The sequence below is a fragment of the Plectropomus leopardus genome, chromosome 4, assembly GCF_008729295.1.
Source record: "Plectropomus leopardus isolate mb chromosome 4, YSFRI_Pleo_2.0, whole genome shotgun sequence".
Taxonomy (NCBI): domain Eukaryota; kingdom Metazoa; phylum Chordata; class Actinopteri; order Perciformes; family Serranidae; genus Plectropomus; species Plectropomus leopardus.
The window spans coordinates 5,683,988-5,703,703 of record NC_056466.1 but is presented as its reverse complement, the minus strand read 5'-3'; the positions used below and the strand labels follow the sequence as shown (position 1 = coordinate 5,703,703).

The 19,716-nt window shown below is 38.1% G+C and overlaps 1 protein-coding gene across 1 annotated transcript in view; it reads left to right on the top strand.

Annotated features, from left to right (window-relative positions):
- The first annotated feature begins 872 nt into the window (after nucleotides 1–872).
- The window catches only part of rgl3a (ral guanine nucleotide dissociation stimulator-like 3a), a 27,162-nt gene continuing 8,318 nt past the window's right edge, over nucleotides 873–19,716 (top strand). The window contains exons 1-9 of the mRNA XM_042484427.1: nucleotides 873–1,035; nucleotides 3,457–3,714; nucleotides 12,071–12,360; nucleotides 16,539–16,583; nucleotides 16,756–16,925; nucleotides 17,525–17,685; nucleotides 17,781–18,092; nucleotides 18,799–18,902; nucleotides 19,246–19,330. Coding sequence (XP_042340361.1) covers nucleotides 3,526–3,714; nucleotides 12,071–12,360; nucleotides 16,539–16,583; nucleotides 16,756–16,925; nucleotides 17,525–17,685; nucleotides 17,781–18,092; nucleotides 18,799–18,902; nucleotides 19,246–19,330 — 1,356 coding nt within the window. The 5' untranslated portion in view covers nucleotides 873–1,035; nucleotides 3,457–3,525. The remainder of the gene's footprint in view (nucleotides 1,036–3,456; nucleotides 3,715–12,070; nucleotides 12,361–16,538; nucleotides 16,584–16,755; nucleotides 16,926–17,524; nucleotides 17,686–17,780; nucleotides 18,093–18,798; nucleotides 18,903–19,245; nucleotides 19,331–19,716) is intronic.

The following is a 19,716-nucleotide window of genomic DNA, read 5'->3' as shown; positions in this document are numbered from 1 at the left end:
TGATGAAGCCAGCTCTTGGCTGTTATGTGGATCGTCTTCTTCTTCGAGTTATTGGCAGAACAACATTACTGCATGCCAGATAATGATTTCTCTCTCTTTAACTGTCCAGCTGACATCTTAAACATGGTTACCACAGCAACTGTGATTGACTGACACACAATTGGTGCAATCAGGCAGATGCCTGTATTTCACAAGAAAATCAAAGATTAGAGAAATATTTATCTGAATAATTATAATTTAGACCTCAACCTTTTTGTGACACAGACCTTACATTTATACGCAGCAGATCACAGACAGTCATTTGATTATTTTTCGCTTCATGGACTTCCATCTGAAAAGATTTTAGTTAAATATGATTAAAAGCAAATTCCCATAGTTGTCAACTACGGCAGATAATCGTGGAGAAACTGAAACCCATGACCAGAGCCATCACTGTTATGACTCTTACATAAGGCTCATGTCTTGTGAATCAAATATAAAATTAATAATTATTGCTATAAAACTATTCCCCCTTTTTTTGGGACCCCCGGGGGTCCAAAAGAACTTTGCTGCAGGAAAATTTAAAAGCCTTACTGTAAATGCATTTTCATTTTAAAATTTGCTTTATCATTTGAGTTATGATAACTTACTGGGGCTTTTTTGTTTTAAATGAAAAAGCAAATGTCCTTTTTCTCTTTTTTGTTGTTGTTATTTTTAATTTTAGTTCTGATCAGTATGTGCTTCCATATTAAAGTATGCTATGCAGGCCAAATACATCCACAATTCATCAATATATCAATATTTAGCTGTTGAAAGTTATTTTATTGGTATTTTTCCTTTTTTAGCTGCTGGGCCAATCAGAAGAGGAGGCGGGCCTGAGCCTCCTGCTGCAGGATTTGAATCGCTGCCAGCAGCGTGAGCGGGTTTCCTCAAAACCTCCTGCCAGCAGGCCCCGATCCAACATGTATCAGCACTCTGTGGAGGCCTTAAATGCAGGATTTGTCACGTTTTTATAGGTGCACCCTGTCTGAACGGTGTGCTGTCACCAACCCACAGGTAAGAAACATTCAACTTTTGACTATTATCAGCAGGTCGAGTTTAAATGAGCTCCATTTTACCCTGAAAAAAGATAAAAATGTGGGTGAATCTGCATTTCTTTGCACTTCAAATCAAACATGTGAGCGTCGGCGTCTGTGGGGGTGAAAATGAGGACACAGACTCTGTGCTTTAACCTAACGAGGAGGCCGGTGAGCTGGAATGATGGGATGTGAAATTAAATCAAAATGAAGTTATATATCACTGCCAACCAGGAAAGAGGCCAATCCGACACTCACTCACTCACACGCGCACACAAACACGCGCCCGGAGCATCATCCACCCACCAACACAAAGAACAATCAGTCCTCAGTGATAAATGCCAGAGTCTCTTTCATCCAACTTTCACACCGTCTCTGCATGATCACTGTGGCCGGACAAACTGCTCTGAACATGGACTTCATCGCAAATCAGAGGGACCAACATTATGGTTAAGTAACTATTTATAATTTTCGGATAGTTTAAATTAATTTAATATCTTTTAAAATGTTTTTATTGGGGATGCTGTAGAGGAAAGATTGTCCTCAATAGCTATGATTGTTTGTGAATATTTGTATTTTGTACCTTATTAGAGAATAATTTAATGGGGTTGTTTTATGGTTTTGGGTGTTGATGAGAAAGTTATATTCTGTATGCCATTACAGACTTCATATTTTCATTGATTATTCTCGTAATGTTGCTTTTTTGAAGCCATTTAAGGCTGCATTAACGATCATACAAATGAAGTTAATATAATGTACACTATGTAGGCTAGAGCGCTTTGTCAGTCATCTGGGGCTGGGCAATATGGCCCTAAAATAATATTTGACACAAGACACAATATTTTAGGGTATTTTTGGGATAATGATATTCTTGATGATATGACAAAATACTAAAATATTAATTTCAAAAACAGCAATAGCAGGAAAAATGAGTGTTACAATACAGCGGGGCGATATTGCCTAAAAATAAAATCTCCTTTTATTCCACACCAAACTATGACTTTAATCAGTTTTTTCCCTCTTAAAAACAAACTACAAATGACAAAGGAGCTACTCAAAATGAGTTTTGCTTTGATTTTAGCAATAGAAATTGACTAAAAAATGTCGAGGGCTTCATGTCAGTAGTGTATATTGTACATTTTTGCAATTGAGACAGTCACTGAAAATGACTAATTCTGAAATAATATAGTATATATGCCAAAAAATATTCAGAAAAAAACAAACAAAAATGATCTCTCATTTATGTAGTTTGTAAAAAACAACCGCAGCTTAGATCATGTACCAATGAGCCAAAAGCAAACATCAGTTGTGTTGTAGCCTGTTGTGTTTATGTTGCATTAATGTGATGTGAAATGCTCGTTACTCACTCATGCCAAACTGACTTTCTTTGCAAAGTGTCACTCTGCCGGCACAGCGAGGATTATGACAACAATTAATAATTAGGGGTTCTACATATTTAAGGAGCAATTTTACCATACAGAAATACGGCAGCATATACAGTTATGTATGTGATATTTTTTAAACATTAATGACATAATTTTTGTTGATAGAAACCTCTGGCAGGCCAAATCAAACCTTATGGGGGCCAACTTTGGTCCACTGGTCTCTCTTTTGGTTTAGAGTGTAGTTGTAGATGTCTGGGGGGGACACAGGGGACACGTCCTCTTCAGTATTTAGAACGTGCATCTGTCCCACAATCAAAACATGAAATTAGCGGAGGACAATATGCAGAAAAGGCACAAGTTGGTGGATAAAATTTATCAGCTCAAAGTTTTCTAGCAGAGGATTCTGCAACCCCGGTTTTATACGTTTCCCCCGGTATTAAAAAGAAACCTACATGCTTGGTTCAGAGCTTTAATGTGCCCTTTTTGTTACACAGGAAATTGAATAAATTAAGATTATGTATGTTTTTGTAACGTGCAGCTCCTGCACTAACTTAAAAAAGCTAGTGTGCAGGCTACCTAAAAATATTAAGTTGACTGAATTTAAGGAGACTGTATTAGGTAATTTTGCAGTGATTTGACTTGTTTTCTCAAACACTAACTTCTTTTAAGTTTAAATTAAAAAAATAAATTTAAAAAATTTAAATAAAAAAAGTTAATACAAATAATTTCTTTTTTACAGTGTAATGTATTGAATTCGACTGAAACCTAAATCCTATTTCTGTTCCAGCAGTGTAAATCTAATAATTTTGTGGCCAAGTTCAACGACCACTTACCGAGTTTTGTGGGACTGATCTTTGTGTAATGAAACTGAAATGTTTAGGAGCAGAAAGTGTAAAAGTGTCATCTGCTAAGTTTTCCAGCTGACCATCTTTAATGGTTGTACAGAAACATCAAATTTCAATAAAACGTTACAGAGGGGATTGCCTAATGTGTCCACGCTTTCCTCCTTGGCGCAGATGAAGCAGCAGGTGTGGGAGAGATCTGACGAGGTGTGTGTGGGCCCATAGCGTGACACAGAGCGGGAGATGAGGATTATTATTCCTGTGTGCGGAGGCGCTGATGGAGGGGAGTCCCGCGGCCTCCGCAGCAGAGTGGGCAGGATGAAGAAGCTGCTCTGGCTCAGGCCGAGTCACTGCGTGGACGTGCACACGGACACGGAGCCCGGCGTGTGGCTGACGGGCTTCCAGTCGTTGGACACTGATGGACAGTGCGAGGTGAGACAGGACAACACCAAACAATGTTTCTGTGATTGTCAGTGTGGGATTCTTCTGTTATGATCTTTTGCAGTCGAGAGGTGCTGCAGTTTCCTGTTGGAGCTGCTCCTCAAACCTCACTTTTTTTAAAACTCCCGCCAGTGTTGGATAAAGAGCCAGTGTGGTGGCTGTTTGCACCCTGGTGTATATTCATGGGCATCCTAGTGTGACATTATCACGAAATATTCAGCTTTTCTGCTAAAGTTTATCAACACGGTGTGCAATCAGCAGCTTTATACAACGTAAAAAAGGAAAATAATTAGTTGGTGTGGGCTCACATGGGAATTGAACACGGTTTACTGACCCATTCATCCACAATGTCACTTTTTCTATGAACTTTGTTGCTTTTTATACCACGTAGGGTTGCAGTGATATACTGGTTTTAAGGTACACCATGATGTGAAAGCTTACAGTTATTATACCGTGTACATTTTTCTTATTTATGATATTGGAAAAAAATGCAACTGGCCAGAAACTCTCACCTTTATTAAGGTTTTTCAAAACGGAGATGTTTTTAATCATACTTAAATGAAAAAAAAACTTTCACTTCTTTAAGGACAGTCATACAACATTTGTTCAACCAAAACTAACCCTTGTATTTTGATTCCTTTAGTCGTTCTGACTGATAATAACAACATTTTTTTTGTGAAAATCTCATACTGTTTCAGCCTAAATACTACGTCACCTGACTTCAGTTTGAGGCAGTGAGTTTATTTTTCATACATTTACCACTTTAATCTTAATAAATATCTGACATTGGCAAGTGGTACCAGCCCTGACCACGACCTCTTTGCCCTAATTCTAACCGCATCTGACCTCACTGTGTCAGTATGACGAGTACTAGCATAACAGTGGGATCCATAATAACGCGTCGTAGGGATGGGTGTGATTTATTGAGAAATCGCTCCAGCGTTGTTACAAATGATGTGCGTGTAACGAGGCCGGGTGTGTGTCGGCATTCTAGTATGCTGCCGTCAAATCTCCCATCAACGTGTTGGTTTAATAGTGGTGTGATTTAAATGAATAACAGCTCAGATTTAAATCTTCATTTTGATTAACTCCCTCCTAGATTAGATTATTATTGTATGTAGCCTCCATTGAAATGTAAGTCATTTCTTAGTGAATTATTTGGGGTAATTGGCCTGCCGGTGAGTCACACACACACACACACACACACCTGTGACGGAAGAGCCGTCATATATTTAGTTATAGTTCACGTCAGGTATCTCTCTGGGAACTTTTGCTGTTGTTCCCATTCAGCGCAACATTTTTTCCCTCAGGACGTCATCAACACCAGCAGATGTTTAGTGACACCAAACTACAAGCAGACTCTCCAGGAAGTTTATCTTCTTCCTGTGGGTGTGCTGTGTATTCCCAGCTAAAATAAGCATTTTAATCATGTGAGATCTTTAAATGCATGACTTAAACCAGCATGTTTCGGCGTTATCTTGCATGCATGCTTCTGCTTGTTGATCGCCTGTCACCTCATCAGCCATTCATGTGTCTAATGAGGTCTAATTGAGGACTTTCTCTGCTCTTTTGTTGCCTCTGCAGAGAGACGGGGGGGCAAGTGTGGAGGAATGATGGTAGATTTTCAGTTCAGAGAGAGACTCATTAGAGAAACAACAAGCTCATTATTATTTGAGCTGAAAAAGCGATGGACAGCCTGATTAAAGATGTCCCATCTGCTTAGCTTGGTTTTACCGCAATGTGTTGCTGCAAGTCAGTTTGTGTTTGGGTGTAATTAAATGCAGAGTTTTCAGCACTGGCAGCTCTTTCATTTTGCATTTCAGCATTTCGTGCTGCCTTGAAGTCAGAGTTACTTTATAGGAACATAACACACCTGTTTCATGTGGTATGTCACCACCACGCCTCTGACACCGTGGGCAGGGACTTCAGAGGCTGTTGAGAAAAACTGTCCTGACTGGATTCTTTAGAAACAGAGACACTGAGATGTCCTGTTCCCGGCATGGTGACGTCAGCCTCAAACAAGCCTCTCATTGGCAGATCATTTCCTTCTGCATCGTGCATCATTTCCAGTAAAATGGCATACAATTTTCAGCTCAGAGTCTAAAATACACAGTGTTAACAAAATTATTTAGTTCATACTGTTAAGTGCAAAATAAAATGCACCATTTAAACCCATTCAAACTGCAATTTTTCATCTCACCATCAAAGCATAAAAACATGCATAATATTATTTCTGGGTGTCATTCTGGGCTTTTGCCTCAGAATTTGTATATTTCACCATTTTCCACCTGATGATGTCTTTTTTTTTACCATATTTGGCAACTATGTTTCCACTAGGTGCCCTGTCACAATCATGTTGCTGCAAATCATTGACATATTTCATGCTGTGATCATTTAAAGAAAACCTAATTTGCATAAAGTATATTGAAAATAATATATATATTTTTTTCATCTAAAAACATAGTGGCATCGTGACAAAAAAGGCATTTCAAACTAAAAATTAATTCATATTTTATATTTATGATTAGGACTCATGTTGGTTAAAAAAATAAAGTTAATGAAAGTAGAAAATCATTTTAATGAATAATATTTTTTAAAGCTTGATTTTAAAAAGTGCATTGTTCTGTGAAGAGCAGTGTGAGTATCTAACACTGCACAAAATAATAATAATGTATAAAAATCAACTGAATTCTTTAGAAGCAGAGACTGAGATGATTTCTTGATGAATGTGAGGCAAGTTTGAAGCTGATGAGCCTGTTCTTCATCCAGACAGAGCGCTTGAGGAATACTTGAAAGTTCATCTTTTTAATGTTTACTCTGTGGCCACCAGATGTCACAGTATTGTCAGACACTTAGTCTACAATGATGAAATCCATCACGTACATTAGGTGAACCCAAAACTGGAATATATAAACATTTGATGTCTTGGATTCAGTGTTTTTTTTTGCAACACTTGTTTACATATTACACACATTACACGTGGATATTACTGCACCATGCAGATACTGTAAGACCTCATTAATGCATTGGGCCTCATGCAGCGACAGTCTCTTAAATTTCTCTTCTATTTTCTCTTACCAGAAAATATAATAGAAGTCAACTCCAGATGCACTAAATGCTCTTTAACACCCAAATCTGCTCTTACGCAGGTGTGCTCAATGCTAAATCCCACTTGATAATAAGTCACCTATTTCATCAGTAACACCCCCTAAACACTACGTAAGGGCAGGTTTTGTGCCGTGTGCAGAGACATATGGCCAAGACTGGAGACATGATACCAACAAGGGCTGAAAGAAGAACCTCTGCGTTCGTGAAATTGAGCGAATCCTGGATACGAGCAAAAATAAGACAAATTTTGTTTATATATGCTGTCTGGCATGAGGCCAGTTGTGTATCTTCTACTCATCAAATTAAATTACATTTTTAAAAAATTCAATTTTGGTTAGAACAAAAATGTGGTTGACAATATTTTAAGAGTTTAACTAGATGTTAACAGTTAACAGTTTAAATTTTTGCAGATGTTGAGTTAATTCTCTATATAATATGACTAAATCTAATTATCCTACATCAAGATGATGTTAGCATGAGACATTTGGTTGACGATGGATTTTGGTGTTTTTTACAACACAAGTTAAAACCAACAAAATATCAGCATCATCTATCATAAGTATTCTTTATCAAATTGATGTTGGCATTAGAAGTCCTGACTTTTAATTTTTGTCACCTGATGTCCCCACATAAATTCAACCAAAGAAAGACATGTTTCTCCTCCTCTTCCTGTTGCCGCAGCGCACCAGAAACAACCAATCAGAGCCAAAGAGACTCTAACGCAGCTGTCAATCATGTCATTCACTGCTTGTGAACTAGAGTCAAACTGTTAAAACATGCAGTGCTGATTAAATATGAATCAAATTCTGTAATTGCATTACCCATTTCTCACCTGAAATGTCTTCAGAAACTATTTTTAATGTTTAACTGTAAAATGAGAGACTTTGCTGTGTAAATATCGTAACAGTTTAACCCTTTGAAAGCTGAACAAATTGTTTTGACTTCTTTCGAAAGCAAGGGAAGAACTTAACAAGAAACAGCCCAAAAATTTGCAAAGAAATGAGAAAAAAAGTTACAAGAAAATTATCTGAAAATAAGTTTTAAAAAAAGAGAAACAAACAAGAAAATGACAAAAGTGCTAAAATATATATGTGTATTTATTGTATATTAATTTGTAACAATTTGAATGTGAAAATAATATAATTATAAATATAGTTTTCTGGACATTTTTCCCTTTTTGGGAGGGATATTTTTTCAATAATCCTTCCCTCTTTTTTGAACAATTTTAGAGTAATTTTCTTGTCACCTTTTACTAATTTCTTGCAATTGTTGGTACATTTCACGCCAAGTTAGCATTTGCCTTTTTTCCCAGAGTAATGAAACCAAAATTTGCTCAAAGGGTTAAGAAAATGTAAGTTATTTTTTATAAAAGTTGTCAACATCAGCTTTAAATTTTACAGTAAGCCCCATTCAAATAAATGACCTTTTGGACTTTGAGCATTTTTCCAATGTGATATCTGCATAACAATGCATTCAAAAGACACTGAATATGTTTGAAAACCCTTAAATGAAATATATATTTACTTAATTTTAAATAATATGGTAAATGAAGTAATGATAATAGTAGGCTTAGGCTTTCAGGTAGCCCACTAACTTTTTCCTAATTTGCTCAGTTGTTTGGTAGCCCTCTGCTTGTAGCAATCATTTTTTTGTCAGTGGTGGCCTCATTTTTAAAATCTTCACGATAATAACTGATGCCTTTATTACCCTTGTGCTCATTGGTCATTACACATAGCCCCGCCCACACCTGTGTCGTTTGCCCCGCCCACTGAAATACGGCCCTCGTGCCCTCCTCCTCCGGCTGTCAGACTGGTCCGCAGATCAGTGAAACTGCTCCTCAACGTGTCTGCACTCAGTTCAGCTCTTTGCTTTATCGTGTTTTGTTCTGTTAATTTTCAAAAATGGAAATTCAGACTGAAGTCAAATGTCGGAGGACGCAGTTTATTCCTTAATTTCCGCTCGAGCTTCAGTTGAAGGAGTTAAATTTGGGATTTCTTCTCTCTGAGAGCAACACAAACATGGGAAAATGGCACTTATCGATGGTAGGTGAAATAAAATGTGCTCGGTTCTTTGGAGTTTCAATAATTTAAGTTGTCAAACTTTTTATTTTTTAAGAAACCTGATTCGACATCAGTTTTTTGTGCTGCTATCCGACGCCTTTCAAAAGTATTTACACCTTTGAACCCTAAGCAAAATAGTTTTATCTTTAAAGAAAACATGGAGGAAAAGGCAATGAACAATTTGCAAGAAATTTGTAGAATTTTTTAGAAAAGTTTTTTTTTTTTTTTTTAAACAACCCAGGATAAAATGTCCAGAAAACTACATTTTATATCATAATTATACATTGAAAATGATGTGACAGAACTGTTATTCAAGCATTGTTTGAAGTCATTTCCTATTATTTATTTATTTCACTTTTTTTTACTAATTTTTTGCAAAGCTGCTCAATGTATACTTTTTTAAATTGTATTATTTTATTATTATTAATTTTATTTATTTATGTTTTGCAATTTTTTGGTAATTTCATTGTATTTTTGTTTGCTTTTTTGCTAATTTCTCATTTTTTCTTTTGTTGCTTATTGCCCTCTTCCCATGTTGTTAAAAGAAATCAAGCCAATTTGCGCCTCAAGTTTCAAGTGGTTAACACATGTTTTTATTTGCTTTTAACACGTGTCAGCTGCTAATCATTCTCTGGTTGCATTGTTTACCAGGACAAATATTGATATTTGATGGTTTCACTCATGTAGACCAGTGTCTCTTTGTCTCAGTTTCTGTCATGTGGTGTTCTCAGCATGGTCTGCCTCTATTGTTACACAAGTATGTGCCACTTAGCATCATGAGTAGCCTGCATGGACACACTGTTTTCCTGCAGCCATGGTCCCATTCCTGAGCAGTGAGTGGTTGTTGAAGATGGGGAGACTTGCAGGTATCTGTGAGGGTCAGATTCAGCAGCTTGGCTTCATTTCCTCAACAACCTCTGGGCTATTTTTGTCAGTTTTGGTTCTCGTGTATTTTCACTGACACTGCACATACTGTCCTCCACTGGGGTGTGACAGTGGAAATAACACTCTTGGTGCTGGGCCATAATTTAAATTGTTTATCATCACTGTAAACGTGACACAGTCTCATCTGGAGGTGTTTGTTCTGCTGTCACGTGTAAAAGTTTACACGCATCAACGTCTGCCAGGTTATCACACTTCCAGCAGCATTGAACTATCAAGAAGAAATATTTAAGCTTTTCGTAACAAGCTAGATATAAAAGACTTGTTCAAATCAAAATCCTGGACTGGGTCCACAAATCCACTATTGTATTAATGAGATTTCCAGCAATTCTTATTTGTTCTTGACCCTTTAGCGGTGAAAGATTATGGAAATGCAGAACTGATGCAGACTGCCATAATGGTGACCTACAGACTTTAGATATATAGATACTGTATTTGTTCCTGTGGGGAAACTGGTTTTCAACAACAATCATGTCACATTTCCATACATCAAAATAACAAAAGCGAACACATCCGTAAACGTACCACACACTTACATTGCGACTTACACTTACATTACATTGGAAGGCGTTTTATTGAAGGGATGGAAAAGAGAGAGCAGCCATTATTATCAGGACTGGGTTATAAAACCATGAAAAGTGGCCTCTTCTATAGAAAGACTGACAGATGGGAAGATTATGCCTTAAAATGTTAAATACCAGATAAATAATACTGTATTCATCCAATATCTGTATGTCTACCTTTTAATATCTGTGTTTCATTTTTTTTGTTCTTTTTTTCCTCCGTTTTCTCACATATCGATTGTTGTTGTTATTTTTAAATAATTATTTTTATTTATTTATATTGGTTATTGTTTTGCAGAACTGAAAGATGATTTGAGAGGTACCACCAGACTACAGAGCAGCCTCAGAAACCTCATTTCTGAGGCTGTGAGACTTTTTTTAACTCAACCTTAAACTCCAAAAAGATGCAGCAGGATCAAGGACAAATGATTATTTCATTTTTAAAGTATAATATAAAGATAACTAATACATCTACTTTGTAAAATCTAAATAAATGTATTGAGGCCCATCACTGAGATATTTAATATTTGGGAATATTCTGGATATTTTTTGTAGTGTAGTTATACAATTTTGTAAAGTAAAATCAACATAAAATCATGTGACTCCAGATGTATTTTATCAAATAACACGCTAATGCTTCAATAATTGTTGTGATAGTATTGTTGTCATATCACCTACAGTTAAGAGTCAGTGATTCACTTGTTCCACTCAAAACCCGTCCAGGTCAAAGAAAGACCTCGTGGTTTCTTTTGGCACTTTTTATCATCTCTATGTGGTTTTGAAACATGTGTTGTAGATTGAAGGTAAATGTTTACCTGCTGTCAGTCTGTACAGGTAGAAACAAGTTTTCTGCAGATCCTTAAAAAGTCTTTAAAGACACTGAATTCATGAATCTAAAAATAAGGTCCTAATTGGTGTTACAGTGTCGTATATCAAATTTCAAAAGTCTCAATATGGAGAGTAGGATTTTACTAAGTGCTTTTTTTCTGGCATTGCAGTGTAAAACCTCCAAACAATTGGTAACATCTGTTTTTAAAATAATTAATTAAATTATAATTTAATTAAACTTATAGTCGATACTGTAAAATTAGTCATAAATATAATTTTAGAGACATTTAAAAGTCTCATAAAGTTGTAAATATAACTTGGAATATATTGTTTTTTGTTATTTAATGTTTTCAGGGCATGCATTTTATTTTAAATCCAATAAATTAAGAAAAAAATGGTGTCAAACTGTGTCATGGGTCACTTCAGTGTCCCGGCGTTTGTGGACGTAAACAGTAGTGTCAGTGAATGCTTCATTACGCGGTGATGGCTGCAGTCACCAGGTGTCTGTCTGCGTCAGCGTTCAAGGCTGGGTCACAAGCAGAATCTCGAGAATGAGGTTAATCGACGTTGAGTTTGGCCTTTTTAACGAACTGACTCGGTCTGAAGGCCTAAACCATTTGTCATGAGTTTTTTGTCACAGTATTTCAGTTGAGCAGCGAGTGTTTGGGATTAGGAAAAACTCTGTAAAGGTTTCTTGTTGTGTTGTACATTTCTCTCTAATTTCAGATAATTATTGTGTCTGTTTTGCTGTATGTGTCAAGATTTTAGCGCCTGTTTAATCTGCATTATCATGAAATAAGGAGCATTATCTGCCAGATCTTGATGACCTTGCTTTCTGTCCTGCAGGACCCGGTGCAGGAGTGGGGGGAGGAGGAGGAGGACGGGGCTGTGTTTGGCATCACTCTGCGCCGGGAGCCCGTCCTGCCAAGCTCGGACACTTCCGAGCTCCCCACCGCCTTCAGCTTCGTGCAGTACCACACGGTGAAGGTGCGCAGGCTGAAGGCCGCCACCCTGGAGCGTCTGGTCACCCACCTGCTGGACGCCGAGCACCAGGAGCCCGACTACCTCCGCGTCTTCCTCTCCACCTACAGGGCGTTCACCTCCACCAGCACCCTCATCGAGCTGCTGTTTCAGAGGTGAGACGCTGAGGGAGACTTTTGTTGACGTGAGACACACGTTAACAAAAATCATGAGGGCTCAGTCAGCTGATCTGTGAGCCCACGTATGAGCCCATTGTTCAACTCAGAGAGGGATCAGTTCAGCACCAAAGATTTATCGTCACGGAGATGCTGTTTTTTCAAAAATAAATTGGAAATACACGTATTTGCTTTTTTCAGAGAGATTAGAAGATTACTGTCTCGCCAGTTCATTTAACCCCCTGATACCTGGTAAAAAATGCATTCATTATTTACATTTTTTAAATATAATTTAAGTAATGAGGGGTAAGAAACAAATCACACATATTATTTTCTCACATCCTTTTTAGTGGACATCATGTCAGTCTTATCTAAAAATAAATGTACATTTGATTACAGTAACCCACCGCACATTTACATCATAGGATTAAATGCACCTTCAGCTGCTATGCTTAAAACTAAAGTACTAGTCTAAAATCTTTATTGTTAAGACTCTCAGATGAAAAACAACATATATATGAAGAACATTAACAATATGTCTTTGTAAATTTGATCACATAAATATGAATTGGAGGTTATTATGAAGCTGGAGCCATTAGTTTAGCTTGAAGACAGGAAACTGGAAACTTGAGTATGTTGACATGTTTTCTGCTCCTGTAGTTTTATTTCTTGTTTTTAACTTATTTTTTACGCCTAATTTTTAGTAGGTAGGTTGTTTTCAACATGAAGTTTTTAGACAGCTGTTTTGACATATTTATTTTGAGAGGCAGCAGGAGTGTTTCTGGTGTCCCTCAAACTACTGGTACTCATGGAAAGGAATACTTCAAAAAAAGGAGGAGCTTGTAACCAAAAAACAAAAACAGTGGACAGTGGTATAAAAGATGGAGGTCCAGGCACTCAAGATGGTTTAAAAGCATAAAAGACCTTTAATTCATAGGGCTAGAAACATTGAAAATCACCAACACGTATCTGCTTGCACCTTTTTCCGCCCAATCCTAATTCCATCCTGAGGAAGTTGCAGGCCCATATGTGTTGGTGTATTTTTAATGTTTCTGGCGACGGATACTCAATGACAGCTGACTGTCCGCTTGGTGTGTCAGGGCTCTCAGTGTGGACATGGAGACTTTTGAAAGCAATGAAACAATTAGCCACGTTTACTTCCTGATTGGGTCTTATCAGTGATGGCAGCTAGGCTCTCGCACCTTGACCATCCTTCTTACGTGGGGTACTCCTTTCCCATCGCCACGGCTCCCATTGGCGACGGATAACGGTCCTTGCCAGTAACGCTCTAATGTGACACCACATTTTAAAGACTCCCATTCTGTTCTCCGCCGTCTTAACAGTTCCACCGTGTCGTTGATCCAAGCAAAGAAATCTCTGGTCTTACTTTTCGCTGCATATATTGTATTTTCTCCCAAAACATGAGACATCACCGACAAAGTAGACAGTTTAATTCTTGTTCCCGTTCACATCAACGTGCAGAAGCCACAAAGAGATTTAAGGGTTTTTATAATTTCTTCATAGCCAATTGGCATCAATTTCCAGCGTATGTTACTTTTAGAAAGATTGTCACTGTATGCAAATACGATGGAGCATAGCCAGGTTTTACAACATGCCAGATGCACACCTCAGATTTCCAAACATGACAGCTATTTCAAATCTTTGGTGCGTCTCCTCAGCTATTCAAGAGGCAAAGCTCTGTTGACTTCTTATTATCATAAATGAAACAAAGCAGTCAGGAGTTTTGTTTCATTCCAGTGTGATCCTGACTCCACCCTGCACACCCAGCGGAGGTGCTTATGCACCTGCCTGAAGCTCTGTGACCTGAAACACTCATTTAATTTGCCCGAGTGAGGAATGTAAATAATAAACTTGAGGGTTAGACACAGAAAGCTTCTTTGGTTTTCAATGTTCCACAACAACAGAGGAGTAAGTGGAGATTTCCTAAAGAAGTCTTTTTTTCTGCAACCTTCCAGGTATTTGTCTCTCTCGTGTCCTCACTTCTGTTGAATGTACTGCACATGGCTGCCTGTGTGAAACTGTGGTCATTAGAGCTGTTCAGTTGATGTATTATTTGTCAAACAGTCGCCCTCATATCTGTGGTGCTGGTGGCAACAGGTTTCCTGTGAGCTTTATTCTGAGGTCAGCCTGGGATGTGTGTTTTCCCTCTTTTGCCTTAAAGGATTCTGAACAGGATGTAACATTTTGTGGCTGTTGTTAAATTTTAAACTGCATACTCTGTAACTAGATAGGTGATGCATAAGTAACAATTTATTTCTTGTTTTTTGATCAGAATTTCTGCAAATGCGTCAGCATGTCAGTTATGGATGCACCGATTTATTACCTACGCATTGATATCGGCGGATGTTCGCTTTGTTGACTGCCATTGGCTTATCAGCAATGGCCAACGTTTTTCTGTTGTGTCAAATATATTTTGGGCAGGCTAAAATGCAGGGCTGGAGACTAAAGCCTCATTCCCACTGCACAAAAAAACCCTAACATCCACTAACATTCGGCTTTTAATGCGATTAGACTGCGTGTGATCAGCATTCACACCTCCAGCTCCGATCAGCATTGATGGGAACACAAAACCCGTGTGAACGCTGTAATTTCAGTTCCTTAACTGGCGAGATGCAATGATGTGTCAACACTAATTACCATCCATCTCCTCCTAAGCAGCACTTAAACACCGATCTAAATACATCTGCACCAAGTTTGAAAAAAGGGACTGAATAAGAAAAAAAAAAGAAACCACTAGAACGTTTTTTAAAGACTTCTGCACCTGCTGCTGTCTACCTTCATCTGCTCTCCAGCCTGTCCATGACATCGCACGGACACACTAACAAAACACACATACACACAAAAGCTGACAGAACAGCAGACTTGTGTGCTGCAGTTTATGTTCCTGGCAGTGCAGTCTTTCGCCTGTATTTAGCGGGTTTACCCGTGTTTGAAAAACCCGTGTGTACACGCTAATTTGATGGGAAAGGGGTATAACAGTGTCCTTAAAGTTCACGGGGACAACAGAAACATGTGAGACGAACAGAGTTGTTCCCAGGATACCTTCAGGAGGAAAACACACTGTAAACTCACTATCAACATGTCAGGGGATACACCCTATTTCTTTTGAGTTACGTTATGTTGTCAAGCTCTTTTCAGTAAAATGAGTATTCGGCAAAGGTCAATTATAATGTTCTCATAACGTGTTCAAATGTTACCTAGTAAATTATGGTTTTAAGCAAGAAACCTGAGTAAATATAGCTGAATTGAAGGAGAAATTTGATGTTTTCGAAGCTACATAAAATAGAGAGGGAATGATAATGTATATAGTAAAAAGGCTTTTGAAGCAGTTTTTTTTATAAAAGATGTTTTTCACATGAGGTTACATTAAAACTTTTTATTTTTTTACGAACAACACCACCAAAATGATATGGTATCAACAACTGGCCAAATTGTTCTTTTGAACATTTGTATCTGTAAAATTCACCAGTGTCAGTATGCTTCAGTTCAACAGCTTTTATATTTTTTATGATGACATAAATGTTCCCTGAGGATGACATCAGTCTGTTTACGCTCGTCTCTCTGTGAGGACACAGTGTCTCTGCAGACACTCAGAGCGTTGCTAGACATTTCCACAGGATGGACAGTTATAGCGGATCTGGCGCGGGACTTCTGTTGTTGACAGGATGTTTACTGTCACCATGTTCTCCCCTCAAGTCATGATCGTCAAGTTCTCAGCTTTTTTTAAACAATTTTATTGAGATTTCAAGCATATACCAAAACATGACTCATACAGTCACAAATTGCCGACAAAGACAAAGAAAATAAAATGAACAATAATAATTATAATAACATCATATTATAAATTAACTGAAATACATAAATAATTCATTAATTATTATTATTATTAATAACAATAAATAAGGTAAATAAATGGTCAAGTAATATAACAAACATCAAAGTAATGGAATAGAATGAGATAAAATTAGATAAATAAATAAAATAAAAGCCAGGATCGATACTTCAATGTTATCTTTAAAGCATTTCCTTTTCCATCAGTGATACATTATTCGTTGGCCATAAAGGACATAAATAAGTCTCAAATACAGACAGACTCCTTCTGATTACCTCTGAAGTTTTCACCTAATAAATGATTGTGTTTACCTTTCTCCCCTCAGAGATGACTCAATGGCCAACCTGGATAAAACCATCTGCCCGCGCAGGTGAGTGTGGTCACTCCTCCGTTAGCAAAGATTGGTTTGGATTTGTCATCAGTCCAGATTGAGTTTGGATAATTGGGTGTGATGGAGTAAAACTGCATTGTTCCATGAGTCCACAAATAAGTAAAAGATTGTGACTTTATCCAGTACTTAATTTTCCCCATCATCCCATCAGTACCTTACCCCCGGTGATCCGGCTGTGGCTGGAGGAATACAGTGAAGACTTCCACGACCCCCCTCAGTACCAGGCCCTCCGGCTGCTGTGCGTCCACTTACGGCATCGCCTTTGCTTCAGACGCTTGGCTCACACCGCCGAGACGCTCCTCAAGAGGCTCCAGGAACAAGGTACAACGTAATACGAGATTATTCCCAGATACAGAATTAGTTATTTTTATTGCTATTATTAACTGGACTGTACAGATGATGGATTATAACAATCAGTCCATCAGACCATAATGGTATAGTACTTTTCATTTTCAACATGCACACAAATAGTATTCATTAAAGCCAGAAACTGAAGAAACGCTACCATAAGTGAGGAAACACCACAGGTAAGACAAAAGCTACAAATAGAAAGTTAAAAAATAAATTGAAAAATAAATGGGGAAAAAAAGGTAAATGGAGGGATAACGGGACAAAGTAAAATGACAAATAAATATTAAAATATTAAATATGATAAAATAAAATGTACTATAGGAAGTAGTAAAACTAAAACAGACTAAAATATTTAAATAACTAGTCAATAGATAAATAAAGTTCAATAAAAAGCCAAACTAAAAGTCAGGTCTTGACAAAATGTGAGATAAATAATTTAGCAAAACAAAGTATTCACCATGAAGTCAGTGAACTGGGATTGTAGATTTTGTCCCCGTTGAACTGCAGATTACATAAACGTCTGTGTGTATCCTGTTTCGTTGTCATTTATGATTTGTTGTGTTTGACAGATTGCAGCCAGCCTGCGTCACAGCACGCCAATGAATCATCGCAGCAGGAGAACAGAGAGCAGGAGGACGGAGGAGAGACGTCCTCTAAGGAGGAAGACAAACGCGACTTCATGGACTTCCCTGTGAGAGAAGTGGCGGAGCAGCTGACCCGATTGGACGCTGTAGGTTACATCAACAAATATCTCTCATATCTGTGTTAATGTGGATCACTCGTTCACACTGCGTCCCCCTCTGTGTCCCCCTCTGTGTCCCCCTGGAGCTGTTTGTAAAGGTCGTGCCCTTCCACTGCCTCGGTTGCGTCTGGTCCCAGCGTGACAAGAAGGAGAACCGACACCTGGCACCTTCCGTCCGCGCCACCATCTCCCAGTTCAACGCCGTCACCAACCGTGTCATCACCTCCCTCCTCTGCCCGTCCTCGCCCAGCCCTTCCACTTCCTCTCCCATCTCATCACCCAGCTCCTCCTCTACCTTCCTGTACCCCTCCACGGCCCCGAACTCACCGCGCTGCTTTCACACCAGCCCCGCCCACAGGGCACGCATCATCGAGAGGTGGATCGCGATCGCTCAGGTCAGGGTCAAAACGACATCTATAGGCGGGTTTCCTTTAACCTTCAAATTGTGCAAAATGAAATTGTGAATATAAATATATATCGCATAAAAGTTTTCCACTCGCATGAGGTCGTATTTTAGGCAATGGAAAAAGCCATTTTTCACGAAACTGCGATGGAAGCACTTTTTTGGCTTTTATAGGTCACATGATGCTATGGCTTTGAGCTTGTCGTTAGGAACTGGCTCCATCGGGCGTGATGCAGCAGGCGCTTCAAGAGGTGTTACAGCGTCGCATAACTCTTCAAAAGTTTAGCAAATCATCCGGAAGTTTTGAATCGACAATTTCTCTGTAAAATCGTGAACTATCATCCCCCAGAAATCCCTCGTACGTGGCTTGCTTTTCTATTATCGCTCACGTAACACGCCAGTGTTGCCTTCGATTGGAAATAATGTCGGTTAGTGCGGTGGCTGCAATAGAAATAAACCTGCTAATGCTTTGAACATCCATCGCCATGGTTACTGGGATGTTATCGTGAAAGGAGAAGTGGTAGAACATCGTTCAATGGAAAACGTTTTGTTTTATCAACATTTCTGAAATATCGCTTAAATTTTGCACAAATCTGTAATGGAAACCCGCCTTATGTCATTAATTGAATTAAGTGAACATTACTTTTCTTAAAAGGTCACAACAGAATAGCATTTTCTGGTATTTTCTGCGTGTGCAGGAGTGCAGACAGATTAAGAACTTCTCCTCTCTGAGGGCCATCCTGTCCGCGCTGCAGTCCAACGCCGTGTATCGTCTGAAGAAGACCTGGGCCGCCGTCAGCAGGTCAGAAAACTGTAATAGATATGAGAGTGTGATAAGAGACCTTCACTGAAAACTGAGACATTGGCTACTCATCTATCTGTCATTTATTTATCTTTAAGATAAATTATATTTAAAAATTAATTAGTTGCTTTGAATGAAGTCCTTGAAAATGAAAAAGGACTTGCAAAAGTACTTAAATTTCATTTTGTAATGTGTTTGATTGCTGTGTGAAGCAGGTGAAGGCTGACGGAGAGTGAGTAATGATAGAAAAACTTTTTTTTTCCTGAGTCCCTTTTTGAGCCTGCAGTGTTGTTGAAGGTGAATATTGACTTTATCTGCTTTAACAGATGGTTTTTGTTTTCAGGGAAAACATGGCCGCCTTTGACCACCTGTGTGAGACTTTCCCCGATGAGAACTGTGTGCTGACCAGCAGAGAGATCCTGGTGGAGGTAACTTCACGTGTCTGTATTATAAAATCCATAGAATGAATGAACGAACATTTCCGTTTAAATCAATATAGCAAAATGGAGAGGTTTTTTTTTTTCCCAAATTCTATTTATTGTTTTTTTTGTTCATTTTGAATAAATAGAATAAATATTTACAAACCCCATCCCACATAACAAAATCTCACATGGTAAAAGGGGAAAGTTAAAATAACTAACAACAACAACAACAACAATCCCGTGAAGTTACNTATTTATTGTTTTTTTTGTTCATTTTGAATAAATAGAATAAATATTTACAAACCCCATCCCACATAACAAAATCTCACATGGTAAAAGGGGAAAGTTAAAATAACTAACAACAACAACAACAACAATAGTAATAATAATAA